We start from the raw sequence: 14,439 nt of genomic DNA on the forward strand, positions 1-14,439 counted from the left end.
GAAAAAACGACACCGCTTACATCAACAATACTCCGTCTACTTATTGGGAAATATCTTCGCCATCTCTGTATTCAGTTTCCTTTTCATAGACGGTACCAATCACATGTTATAGCGTTACAAAGCTGTGCGTTGAATCGCCGTCCGCCAGCATCGCGGCCCCCAAAAATGGCGGGAAAACAACGTTGCCAGACGGCAGCGATATTTACGTTGTTTTCTTTGGTCGGTTTTCTTCTCAACAAACACTTAAAGACCCAATTTTTTGTGTTTTATGAAGCTATATTTCTTATGTGTATGATAGTTGTATATATGCTTGGCACAGGTCGTATATTTAGGTGTCGGGCCGTCTAGCTACGCAGTGACCCTCTACTCAGCGTTGCCATCATTATTGTCAAAATACTATGCTCGACAAAACAAGAAATGAATATGTACACATATGTTTTGAATGCAAATAAAAATTATGTGCATGGACTTGGTTTATTTATCTTCCTTATGAGCATAGTCAGTGGACACAAACACGGCGTACTTATGCATAACAAGATCACTAAAAAGTCCGTCCTAAGTTAGGGCGCGTCCTAAGTACGGGCAACCCCCGTTATGGATTGTATAGAAAACATTATCTTCAATACCTTGATGACTAATCTTCGCAAACGTGTTGACAATACAGTTATACACATGTTAGTGCCTAATTTAGCTTATTCTGATGATAAATTGTAGTCTAATAGAGCTTGGTTTGACACTACGGAAGCAAGTATTTTTATTTACAAGCTTTCAATGTAAACATAAACTTATTCTCCAAGCAGAGGTTTCGGTCGAGTGTGCTAGGAATGTCCGGGATTTTTTACGTTCCTCTTTTAAAATCCCGGACACTCCTACCACACTCAACCGAAACCTCTGCTTGGAGAATAACATAAACAAAAATCTCATAGACTAGCAATAGACGATAAGTTTAAGATGTTGACAATGATATTACTGACCGCATTTTCTTCCGAATGACGTTCTGCCATCGGCGTATCTGTGAGTGACGCCTGCTGACAAAAACGAATTCGAATCTACCGTGTGCGATTTGCCCTCGATATCGATGTAAATCGACCAGGATGCCACTTTTTCCTTGACGATTTGAGTCACGTGGTTCAAGCGTTGTTCTATTGAACAAATGTTGTCCCGGGTGCTCATGGGAGAAACGGTTGCTTCTACTGTCACATCAATCCCACTGACGTCACGTCCTCTTCTGACCGGAAGTACGTCACCGTACGAGTACGCCATCTTTTCTATTTCTGTCAGTTTTTCTTCCGCATCATCGGTTGATGTATATATCTTATTATTCGGAAGTTTATGCAGCCACGTCGTGCTTTGAGGCGACGATATTAATAATTCATCTACGTTCCTTGGACGACGGTTGTTGTGTTTTTCCCGCTTTAAGTCAGAGTTAAATGATTTATGGATGTTAGATGGAATATCCGCATCAGTGATGTCTCGTTGCTTGCGTTGAAATGTCACTGACTGGCATGAAGATGTTATAACTTGTGACAACTTGTCGTCACAGAGAGCCACTCCGTTTTGGCTAGCCACGCGGCATATCCCGGTGTTCGCAAAGGACGCCCTCAGTTGTGTCTGCACCACGTTTGCAAAGTCATCGTTGTCTCGGCAGGGGGCGTCGTTGAACGTGAAGGACATAGAGGTGGAGACTTGGACGGGGAGCAGGTTACCTGTGGGTCAAAATGTCACCAAGTTTTTGAAATTTGTCAAATTTTCTATGGGCATCTAATGGCAATACTTATCTAACTGTACCTCAACAGTATACTAATCTGTACGTAGAGCAATAGTCAACGCACACATACCGCTAAGGTTTTAGGGCATTGCCAGCGTTCCTAGATCCTACAAACTATAGCATCATCATGTTGGCGAGCTAATTACTCAGATGACTCATATATCATACAAAATCATACGTCATATCACATTATAGCATATCAACCACCATGTCATTATTACAAGTTTTATAATATTCAGATTATTATTTCCTTAGCTAACGCACAGAATCGCAAGTTGCGATACAGACTAACCAAGTGATGTAACTTGTATTGGTGTCTAGACAGAAAAGCCGGCTATACCATGCTAAGTATACTCAAAAGTCAAGTTGTCACTTCTTTTACATAACACCGTCATAGTTACGGCTATCCGACCGTTTGCAACTCAAAAAACTAGCATACTATAGTCGGCTTTTCTAATATAGTACAAACCTGTAATTGATTTAAGCTCCCCTTTAGCGTGTAAATACTTACTCAAGCAAGACAGGACTTGGCTACTGTCCCACCTCCCGCTTGGTAGACAGTCCAGACCGCTAACGGTAGGCCGGAATCCACTCTCACATAGTAGCGTACAGGTCGTCACTCCAGCCGTGGTCTGACATCCGCGGAACCGGCCGTTTTGGACGGCTGGGAGGTCTCTCTCGTCGCACGACGCGGCCGGGCCTATGAGTACATAAAAGGTAACGTAAGGGACCGAACCTTTTTCGTTAGCTAGTAATGCAATGCGAGGCTCCACTACCGCTCGCGTGTTTATCCAAGCACACCGGGTCGCCCCTACTCTTCTCGATAAGTGTGCGGGGTTATTTTGCGTTCAGAGGTTTTACGCTTGAGGCTTATGCATGATGTTCCCTCATACACGGGACCACCGGCTTTACGTCACCATCCGAAAGGACGAATGTAATCCCTGAAAATGTGTCCGAGCTGGAGTCCACCCTAGGGTTGAAGGGTCCCCCGAAAGTGCGAAATGGAACGAAATGGAACGAAATGGAACGAAATGGAACGAAATGGAACGAAATGGAACGAAATGGAACGAAATGGAACGAAATGGAACAAAATGGAACGAAATGGAACGAAATGGAACGAAATGGAACGAACTAAAACAACATATGTTACATTATGAAATGAAATACCAGTAGATAGCGACATATAAGGAGAAGACCGGAACAGGAAGCATTTTAACCCTCATCCGACCGACACATTTTTGCGACGAATCTGGCCGTATGGGGTCCAAACGGACTCCATTTTGCTTTGCCCCCTAAATATATTTCTGGTGGATCTTATTGTAGTTATTGTGCATATCCTGTTACAATAATCTATGGAGAATATTTTGACAAGTTTTGGTGTTGATGATTAAAGCTCATTATGATAATTTATGCAGAAAATGAGAAGAACCCTTTTAACCCTATCTAGACTGGGGGGGCTAAAAGTGCCCGCGCCAACTTTGACATCGTATAACTGCAAAAATGACGTATGCTAAGACTACCATACTTGGTGACTTTTCCTAGAATATAGTTGGCAACAATTCCATGATAATAGTTTAAGTTTAGCATTTTACCTGTTGCCATGGCAACGGGTTTCTGACAGGCATTTTATACAAAAAGTCACTAATTTTTTTAAAACAATGATATTTCTCAGGTTTTCTTGCTCAACCACACTAGTTTTCCAACATGTATAACATCATATGTATTTAGATGTAACTTTCATGATTTATTATTCATAATTTATGCTGATTTGATTACGTAATCGCTAAAAATCCAAGATGGCGGACAAGATGTTCATTTTAGGTATAAACAGGCTTTTTGCCTTCAAACACGTCACTACCTGGTATTTTCTTAACCAGAAACATTCAGATTAACGTTTCCAGTCTCTTTCTTTTGTGATTTGGGGTCATAAATGGAAAAATGTAATTTCAAAATGGCCGATCCAAGATGGCGGATGACAGGGATCACTAACGACACATGACGTCACTCTATGACATCATTTTGACGTCAACGTAATCGCCATTGACGTTGCATGCCTTGGCATACCTTGAAATCAATAATACACTCTATTTTGTTTAATACCTTTCAATATTATGGGACTTCCCTATTTAGCCTATAAAATCACATCGATGACGTCATGATTACGTAATATTACGTCATAACGTCACAAAATTTACAGAAATTATAAAACTTTACGTGAACATCACTCCCTGCAAATTTGGGGAGGATACATTATACCGTTTGGAAGTTATGAGGAATTTCTTTCTAATTACGTAATAAACAATGCGAAATTATCTGGGGTCCGTTTGGACCCCAGCGGACAACACGCACACTTTAGAGTATAACTTCCGCAAAAATCGGCCAATCCCGGTAAAAATTTCTCAGGAGTTGTAAGACATGTACATGAACAAACTCATGGAAGGAATTTTTTCTCCAACTAAAAATGTTGATATGGCACACATTAGAACACGCCTGGGGTCCAAACGGACCCCATACGGTCGGATGAGGGTTAAATACAGAAGTGAGTGATAAATACATATTATCACATGGCCAGATGGTGTCGACCAATCAGAAGCCTCCATTGCCCACAATAAGTGGTCTGTTATCACGCCATAACACACCACTTATTGACGTCATGCCATAACAAAACCGTTGCATTTTGTAGATGGGGGTATCTTTTTGATGAATCTTTTTCTTAACCGTGTTTAAAATATCTTTATTGTCTTAAAATTCCCCCAAATGTCCTAAGAATACATGAAGAATTCATAAAAAAAGGAAAAAAAATCAATTCAAGTAAAATTCAAACGGTAGGACTAAAAACAATATTTTTCACACCCCCGCCGTCAAAGTGGAACTGGCCCAGACGATCGTTCGCAGAACGCGTTCGAACGTCCGCCATAAGAGTACCACAGTTTTTCGTCGAGGAACTGTCAGACGCCGACTTAGAGTCAGTTTTCGGGTCATGGGAAGTTGGGGAAGACACCCAGGAACATACTTCAGCGGTTGAGGGGCAAGGAAGCTGACGAGTGTGACCAACAAGATGCAGCGGGCACACAGAGTTCCCTCCCCACTCATCACATTGTATTTCCCGAAGTAGCAAATCATGGCAGACAAAGAAATCGCCCATGAAACCTCCTACGTTTCTACCCAAGAGGACCCCAGACCGGTATGTTCACGTTTCTGAGGGGTTTTTCCTGACGAAAATTAAAAATGTTACTGGCAAAGTGATGTCGTCTTGTTAAAAACAAACGCCCCCCTCCCCATGGCCCAAGTCACGAACACGTAACTTCCCGAAACCGATGTGTTGGCATCGAAAGAATTACGGTCAAAATCGCCCAAATTCTTACAGGTTTGTACCTACAATGATCTTGGCTCGATATGTGTACGCTTCTGTGGGATTTTTTTTTCCGGCTTGAGTAATAATCATCCGGGGAAACTACAACTTGCGGCAAAGGGGAGGTAAACATGTACGATTCTTACCACACCTAGGCGTCTATTAACAACCTGTCAATTTATAACCGTGTGGGCTCGAAGACAAGTCACCGCTTGTTTACATTGGATTATATGAAGATCATATGTACAATGGATTGATTTTACATGTATAGTATTAAATAAAGAATCTATGTATTATACAGAAATTTGTCTCTCTTATATGGGTCAGTTTGGATAGGCTATGTGATAATAACGTTAATGACCCGCCTGTTCCTCGGTGTATATGGTGTCATAACGCCTGGTCATGTGCTATAACCACCGAATAAAACCACCAAGTGAGCGAAGCGAACGAGGTGGTTTTATTCGGTGGTTATAGCACATGACCAGGCGTTATGACACCATATACACCTCGGGGCGGGTCATTAACCCTTAAATATAACGTGTTTTATTTCTTGAAACTATGTGATAATATTAAATACAACGTTTTTCTCGCGTTTGTGTGGCTAGATTCTTCCTTGAAAATGGAGGCGCCGCGTGCAAAGAGATCACATTTCGTTCCATTTCGTTCCATGTCGTTCCATCTCGTTCTATCTCGTTCCATCTCGTTCCATTTCGTTCCATTTCGTTCCATTTCGTTCTATTTCGTTCCATTTCGTTCCATTTCGTTCCATTTCGTTCCATTTCGTTCCATTTCGTTCCATTTCGTTCCATTTCGTTCCATTTCGTACTTTCGGGGGACCGGGGTTAAACTCGAGTATACGACTGTTCTAAAACAATTTCCTTGTAGATTTTATCGAATTTCAGCGACAAAATCTACGCTTTATGTGTTTTGTTGTCTGTTTAGTCATAACTGTAGGTTTTGAATGGCATTCCAATCATAAAGTCAAGGGTAACACAAACCCAGTTTAGGACGCAATGAGGTCGCCAACGTGCCGCGGGTCCAGTGAGATACCCGCTAAATTTTCACAAAACTTACTTTCGATGGATATGGAGAAGTCACAGGTTGCCCGGTTCCCTGCCACATCCACAGCGGTATACGTCACCGTGTACACCCCGTACCGGGAAAACCGTACCCCTGGCCGATGGTTGGACGACAGACGCACCGTCTGACCAGAGTTGTCCTCCGGGATCGGTTCGTCCCAGCTGATGACGTCACCAGGTGTTTCTGACAGTCTGGTGATGTCAGCTGGGCAGGTTAGCCTGGGTGGATGGGGATCTGAAATACACATCAAAACGTTACCATTGTACGACAAAGGCAAATGAGCTTGTTCACACTTCCGAATACGCGTGCGCTTCGGCATGAATTGTGGGGAAAATGTCAAATTGTAAACAGTTCTTGTCTCGACTAGTGTCTCGATTTGCATAACAATGTCCAGACGTGTTTTGTCTATGTCCCAAGGGCCTTCACTTTTGACATATTCCTGTCGGCGCGCATGCGTACTTGGAATTGAGAACAAGCTTAATTTAAAGGTGAACGTTATGTCGACTCCACTGGACCTCCTGTACGTAGACATCTCTTTGACTTGGATAATACTGATGTAAGGAATAAAACTAGGTGAGTCTGCTTTACTCGTTAAAAGCTTACCAAAACATATTATCACATAGCTAGATGGCGTCGACCAATCAGAAGCCTCCATTGCCCATGTGTTATGGGGCCATAACACACCCGGGCTATAACACACCACTTATTCCATTTTGTAGAGGGGGTGTCTTTTTTATGAATCATTTTCTTACCCTTGTTCAGAAAATAAATTTTCTCAAAATTCACAAAATCTTCTTAGAATACGTGACAAAAATGAACAAATTTCAATTTGAATGAAATTTAAACGAGAGGACTAAAACAATATTTTTCACACCCCTACCGAGAGAGTGGAACCGTCCGCAGACGATTGTTGCAACTTATTTGTCGGGCATCATCACCCGTCCCACAGTTTTACGTCGAGGAACTAACAGACGCCGACTTAGAGTCAGTTTTCCGGTCATGGGAAGTTGAGGAAGACGCTGTCGCGTCACGTTTGGTGCTTTGTCACGTTTGGTGCCTAGGCACGGTTTGTGACCGTGCCCGTGTGTCACAAACCGAGCCTGGGACAAAAGCACGGTTTGTGACACTCGGACACCGTCACGAATGGTGCCCAGCCGAGCACAGTTCGTGAAACACAGGGGGTCTTATCCCATACTGTGCTTTGGGGCGGAGCTTAGTGTTTTGAGGGGGAGGAGTCTGCCCAACGCGTTTTTTTCGCTGCAGCCCGCCATCTTTGTTTTTTTAGGGGCGCTGGGATGAGAAAGAATCAGCGTAATTCTCGCTCATTGAAATACATTTCACGCTTGTCTTGGATGATTCGGACTTAGAGTTGATGTGGCACAAACAGACGGACGTCTTATCACGAATTTCTACAACAGATTTCCACCCCGAACCGTGCCATTCACGACTGTGTCCTGAGGCACGGTTCGTGACAGTGCGCGAGTGTCACAAACCGTGCTTTTGCCCAAGGCACGGTTTGTGACACTCGGACACTGTCACGAACAGTGCCTGGGGCAAAAGCACGGTTTGTGACACTCGGGCACTGTCACGAACAGTGCCTGGGGCAAAAGCACGGTTTGTGACACTCGGGCACTGTCACGAACAGTGCCTGGGGCAAAAGCACGGTTTGTGACACTCGCGCACTGTCACGAACAGTGCCTGGGGCAAAAGCACGGTTTGTGACACTCTGGCACTGTCACGTTCAGTGCCCAGGCACGGTTTGTGACAGTGCCCGTGTGTCACAAACCGTGCCTGGGGCAATAGCACGGTTAGTGACACTCGGACACCGTCACAAACTGTGCCCAGGCATGGTTCGTGACAGTGCCCGCGTGTCACAAACCGTGCCTGGGGCAAAATCAGTCGTTTTGGGATACGCGGAGACAATCCAACTGTGCCTGACAGATCGTGCACGTCTGACACAACGACCTAAGCTTGGGGACTTGATCAAGGTGCAGCTGGAGGTTTTCATGAAATTGACTGTCATCATAATGATACATTGTTTACGATGGAACCAAGGAACATGCTTCAGCAGTTTAGGGCCAAGGAAGCTGACGAGTGTGACCAACAAGAAGCAGCGGGCACACAGATTCCCCTCCCCACTCATCACATTGTATTTCACGAAGTAGCAAATCTTGGCAGACAAAGAAATCGCCCATGAAACATTCTACGTTTCTACCCAAGAGGACCCCAGGTCGGTATGTTCACGTTTCTGAGGGGTTTTACCTGGTGAAAATTGAATTATTGCCGGCAAAGTGATGTCGCATTGTTTAAAAAAAACGCCCCCCTCCCTAGGGCAAACACGTAACTTCCCCGAACCGATGTGTTGGCATCGAAAGAATTACGGTCAAAATCGCCCAAATTCTTACAGGTTTGTACCTACAATGATCTCGGCTCGATATGTGTACACTTCTGTGGGATTTCTTTTCCGGCTTGAGCAATAATTATCCGGGGAAACTAAAAGCAAAGGGGAGGTAAACATGCACGACTCGTACCACACCTAGGCGTCCAACAACCCGTCAATTTGTAACCGTGTGGGCTCGAAGACAAGTCACCGCTTGTTTACATTGGATTATTATATGAACATCATATCTACAATGGATTGATTTTACATGTATAGTATCAAATAAAGAATCTATGTATTACACAGAAATTTGTCTCTCTTATATGGGTCAGTTTAGATAGGCTATGTGATAATAACGTTAATGACCCGCCTGTCCCTCGGTGTATATGGTGTCATAACGCCTGATCATGTTATATTTTATTCGGTGGTTATAACACATGACCAGGCGTTATGACACCATATACACCTCGGGGCGGGTCATTAACCCTTAATTACATGTAAAAGACTTTATATATATCCTTGAAATCATACAGTTTATTGTCATCAAATATATAAATTAAAGTAAGTAATTAAAAGGTACCGTTCACTATTATGATAAATGAACAGATTGTGGCCATTCCCCATCCATCCGTCGCCTCAAGCACCACTTGTTGAGGTTCTGTGTTGTAGAGGATGTATCCAGGGAGGCCATGGTTGCCGCGAACCTCTAGTAACTGTCCGTTTCTGTCCCAGGCTGAAATGGTCTTGTTTACGTATGCTCGCCCTTCCGCGTCAGCTGGTAACTCTACAACAATCGTCTGACCTTGAGGACATGTTTCGGCAAATGTCGGACCGATGTGTGGGCTAAACTTGATTGGAGTAGACTCCGAAAACTGTCTTTGTGTCGGTGTAGTTGTTGTAGACGATAACATAGCAGATGATGGTGTTGGTGTGGCGGCTGTGGATGATGATGTAGTAGGAGGTGATGATGTTGATGATGGTTTTGGTGTAGTGGCTGTAGATGATGAAACAGCAGAAGATGATGGTGTTGATGGTTTTCGTGTTGTGGCTGTTGATGATGATACAGCAGGAGATGATGGTGTTGGTGTTGTTACTGTAGATGATGAAATAGCAGGAGTTGATGATGTCGATGGTGCCGGTGTGGTAATCGTAGATGATGAAATAGCAGGAGATGATGGTGTTGATGTGGGGGCTGTAGACGATAGAATAGCAGGAGGTGTTGATATGGATGATGTAGATGATGAAATAGCAGGAGATGATGGCGTTGATGTGGTGGCTGAAGATGATGAAATAGCTGGAGGTGATGGTGTTGATGTGGTGACTGTAGATGATGAAATATGAGGAGATGATGGTGTTGTTGTTGTGGCAGTAGAAGATGAAACATCAATGGAAGATGATGGTGGTGTTATGGCTGTAGATGATGAAACAGCAAGAGATGATGGTGTTGATGATGGTTTTGATGTTGTGGCTATAGATGATGAAATAGCAGGAGATGTTGGTGTTGATGTGGTGGCTGCAGATGATGAAATAGCAGGAGATGATAGTGATGGTGTTGATGTGGTGGCTGTAGATGATGAAATAGCAGAAGATGATGGTGTTGATGATGTAGATGATGAAATGACAGGTGTTGACGCTGGAGTTGTATCTGGTATGATGATCGGGACATCAGACCCACACGACTGTCCATCGGGATGAAGATAACCGTCATCTCCACATCCACAGATCCTACCGTTGAGCGTCGGTAAGCACAGTCCCTCACATCCACCATTATTCACATCACATGGACCTGTGTCCAGGATGAAAAAAAAACCGCAACAATCTTTAAACATTAACATTACACACAACATAAAGAGTTTGATCTGGGGAGGTTTTGAGACGAACTCTCTGTCTCTTCATCAACCGTTTGTTTAAAATTGTATCTACTATTTTATCCTGGCATTCCAATAAATAAATTAATGAATTGTGAGTTCCTTGCGCCAGAAACATTTCCTGACAAATATTCGGAATTTTAAGATAACAATGTTATGACTTTGTTGGTAACATTATTTTGTAAATCATGGTACAGTTGTACTAGTACTATTACTAGTTTTGTATTCGATTTGCCCGAGTTCATTTAAGTGACGCTGAAGAAGAGTGATAGATGTCATTCAAAACATTCGGAATTAAAACTCCGAAATTTTGTCCAGTTGTAGAGTTTGAATTGTCTTTATACATGGTATAGTTGATGTGTGTGCCCTTACCTGGATATAGCTGTTGCTGGTATTTATGATACAGGCGGATTCCGTAGGGTTTTGTAGACAGTTCTGTGAGTCTTGTCGTGACGAAGCTACCCTTTGCGTTGTTTACTCCCATTCTGATGACGTGGTTCGTGCGATCAGTCCAAAGGACGTAGTCCTGGATAAGGTAAGACACATAGGAACTCTAAGGCAATAGAAAGAAACGTAATGAGGGGGGATACCAACTTAGTCACGTTTGGGACCGCATCATTCCAACAGCAGCGCCACCTGGCAGTGATAAGTAGAACCAGTCATTCTTGCTCTGAGAAAGATACCGCTTGCAGAGACCACCAAAGTACATCTGCGTTATGTGTTAATACCTTTGTGAATAGATACAAATTGTTCGCAATGGTTTTATGTTCGCTTTTTTTCCGGTAAACTCTTAACCGCGAACTTCAAACCACCGCGAAAAGCCGTTCCAGTGTGGCTGTAGTGCTACTGTTGTTTCAAACACGAACTCAAAACCATCATGAGAACTCCATTTTCTACCTACAGCAAAATTAAATTCCTGCGTACATTTCTGCATTTACAGTATCATGAAATGTTTTCTTTTCTTACATGTTAGTAGCTTTGTGATTTTCTAGAGATCACTTACTTTCAAACTCATACTCAACCTGTATTAAGGACCGGAGAAGAAAACTGTATCTTTCATAAAACTTAACAACATACCTTAAAGGTAGTAACTCCGAATAGCCCGACATAGTTGGCCTGCCAGTGCACCTGGACATCCCCTCCGGTTTGATTGCACGATTGCATGGACCCTTGTAGACTATCCACCCAGTACAACCTAAGGGAAAACCTCGTATTAGGATAAGCAAACAACAGTTTGAAAACACGGCTTCCGTTAGAGAGAATCTTTGCAATACGTTTCCGACAAAAAAAACTCTTGCAGTTCCCGATCAAGCCGCATCGAATGCCTTCTTCCAATGAACAATATTTTAATTCCACTGTATGACGAAAGACTGACATTGCAGCTGCAGAAGAATACAGGAAACTGCTTACCTTACCTTAGACCTCAGATCCTCCCGCAACTTTGTTGCATAGGTCAACTTGGCTTCGGATACTTCTCCTCCAAAGGTTTCGGTCTTGTGCCGCTACTGCCATTTCCTCCAGTGAATGCAATCCCAGCTTCTTCCCGTCAGGAAACTACTACTACTACTTTTACTACTACTTCTGCTACTACTACTACTACTACTACTACTACTACTACTACTACTACTACTACTACTACTACTACTACACTGCTACTACTACTACTATACTATGAAACACAGTTGTCAATAGTTCCAGGTACCTATCAATGTCAAGATCGATTGCGATTCCTATTGGCTCCCTGTTCATGTTGTAGGGGACTACAGTTCTTCTGTCCGTGCCTGCCAGCGATGCACGTGATATTGTACCTGCTTCGGTCCAAAAGAGCAGTCTGGAAAGGAGAGAAATAGACGTTCGTTTATTGCCATTTGAAAAAAAAGTTTTCCCCACTTGCATTGACAATTTATAAGTTACTAGCATGCATGGGTAAATAACTAAAATGTGCTTTTGATATGTTTTTGATGTAATGTAACATATGCATGGTATCAACTCTATACCGTAGATTGGCTGGGCTCTCTTCAGGGCAAAAGGGGATTCCGCCGCAAAGGTAACATTGGGAACACGGTAGTAGTTTTACATGGTAAGGGTTTAATCGGCCAACCATGGGACTCGTAAAATAACCACCGGCTGTAAAATATACCCCAGGCGGGACAGAGCTGCGTCTGCCCCGAAGAAAGCTTGGCCGAAGATAGCCCGACATCACGACGATTGAGTGGATGCCAGGTTACTGTAAAGAGTACATTATGCATCAGATGACAAGTTATGGATTGTAAGGGGGGCCCTTAACGCACCTTTCAGGTGGATGGACAGCGATTCCTCGCGGCTGATCCTGGTTGTCTATGAGGACTTGGCGGAAGCTACCATCCAGCCGAGACACGTGTATCTGACCAGACAGTCGTTCGGTCCAGTACAAGTTCGATGACACCCAATCCACGGCAACACCTGCTTGAAAAAACAAACAAAAAAAACAGATGCCTTATAATTTATCAGTAAACTAGAAATGTAGCATTTGCAGGCAAATACATAATTCACATGGTCAAGCATAACTACTACTGTTATTCTTATTCAAACACAGTCATATAGATATATATCGTGACCAGTCTCCAACACTTGGAACACAATGTAATCAAACGCCACAAGGTGTTAGCTACATTATCAGTAACCTTTGTGACAGCCACCTGGTCAGGTCATTGACCTCATTTGTTTGGAACGGGAGAAGAAGCTTAAGAGATGAAAAAAACGGAGCAAAAAAAACATATGTTTCCTTCCATAAAGGTAAACATAATAAAAGGCTGTTTCAGCTTGATTCGATGTCCGTTCGGGTATATTCTTTCAATTTATTTAGGGACACATTAATGATGCTATAGCGTTGATATGAGCAACGAACAATTTTCGATCTTTCTATGTAAACATTTTCGACAGTAGCGTACCTTCAATGCCGTCACCGCTGGTGTAAATGTTGAATGGATCGTTCTGGCCCAGAAGCTCCAGACGATGTATGCTCCGCATCCCGTTGTCCTCTTCCTGAACGTAAAACAGCATCTTTCCTGTGTCATGACATGATCAAGTGGCCCATGAATTCTTACAGTGACATCAACGAAAGAAGTATAGAATCTAGCCTCCTCTGAAGGCTATTTGGGGGGCAGATAAGACTTTTCCAGCAAAAGAACCTGGTATGTTGAAAATAAAAAAAATCGATCAGCGCTCCCAAAAAACAAACGCCGACGTAGCCCAGAAAGCCTGCAAAGGAGGCTATATAAAACGTCCATCAACTGGTAATGATTTTGGTCACAGATAGTATAATTATGTTTTACATCATGCAACGTATACGGGCCCGGGTGGCTAACAGGGACAAAAGCGTACTGACAGACATTCAATTTTGAAGCTTTGGTACGGTGCGTAATCTCTTAGCGCATCAATCATGAGATTTACCACTTGCATGTCCCACTAGCATTATCGCTTATAAAATATAAGTTTGTTCTCACGTCTGAGTACGCATGCGTGGCGACAGGAGTTGTTGGTAATATGTCAAAGGTGAATGTCTCTGAGACATAAACAAAATTCGCCTGGACACTGTTTTGCAAATCGAGACAATAGTCAAGACGAGAACGGTTAGTTAGAAGCCTTCACCTTTGACATATTACCCACAATTCCTGTCGCTGTGCACGCGTACTCGGAAGTATGAACGACCTTATAGTCATCGCTCATACGCTGGCCAGTTGAAGATGTCACGTACCTGCATAATCAAAGTCAATAGCGAGGACCTTGTGCCCTTGGACTACGTATGTAAAGTTTAGATCGGCAATCGGATGAAGGTCTGCGATGTTGTGAGGAAACTTTATGATACCTTCTTCAGTTGCAACCAGTAAAGCAGACGTAAAACGATGACCGCCTATAGAAAATGAATAAAATTCAATTTTATTTTCGTACAGAATAGAAATGTTCAGAACAGTTTGTATAATGCATCTTTTTAGCTTCAGTATTAGCTTTA

At 43.0% G+C, this 14,439-nt stretch overlaps 1 protein-coding gene across 1 annotated transcript; it reads right to left on the bottom strand.

Moving 5' to 3' along the window:
• Window positions 1-878: 878 nt before the first annotated feature.
• Window positions 879-13,490, bottom strand: LOC136423332 (uncharacterized). Its single transcript, XM_066411456.1, has 10 exons — window positions 13,379-13,490; window positions 12,740-12,890; window positions 12,151-12,279; window positions 11,526-11,655; window positions 10,821-10,974; window positions 9,161-10,366; window positions 6,195-6,434; window positions 2,280-2,468; window positions 1,502-1,706; window positions 879-891 (listed from the first exon to the last, which is right to left on the bottom strand). The coding sequence occupies exons 1-10, from the start codon at window positions 13,488-13,490 to the stop codon at window positions 879-881; spliced, it is 2,529 nt and encodes an 842-aa protein (XP_066267553.1).
• Window positions 13,491-14,439: the final 949 nt, after the last annotated feature.

This window comes from Branchiostoma lanceolatum, chromosome 17 (genome assembly GCF_035083965.1).
Source record: "Branchiostoma lanceolatum isolate klBraLanc5 chromosome 17, klBraLanc5.hap2, whole genome shotgun sequence".
Classification (NCBI taxonomy): Eukaryota; Metazoa; Chordata; class Leptocardii; order Amphioxiformes; family Branchiostomatidae; genus Branchiostoma; species Branchiostoma lanceolatum.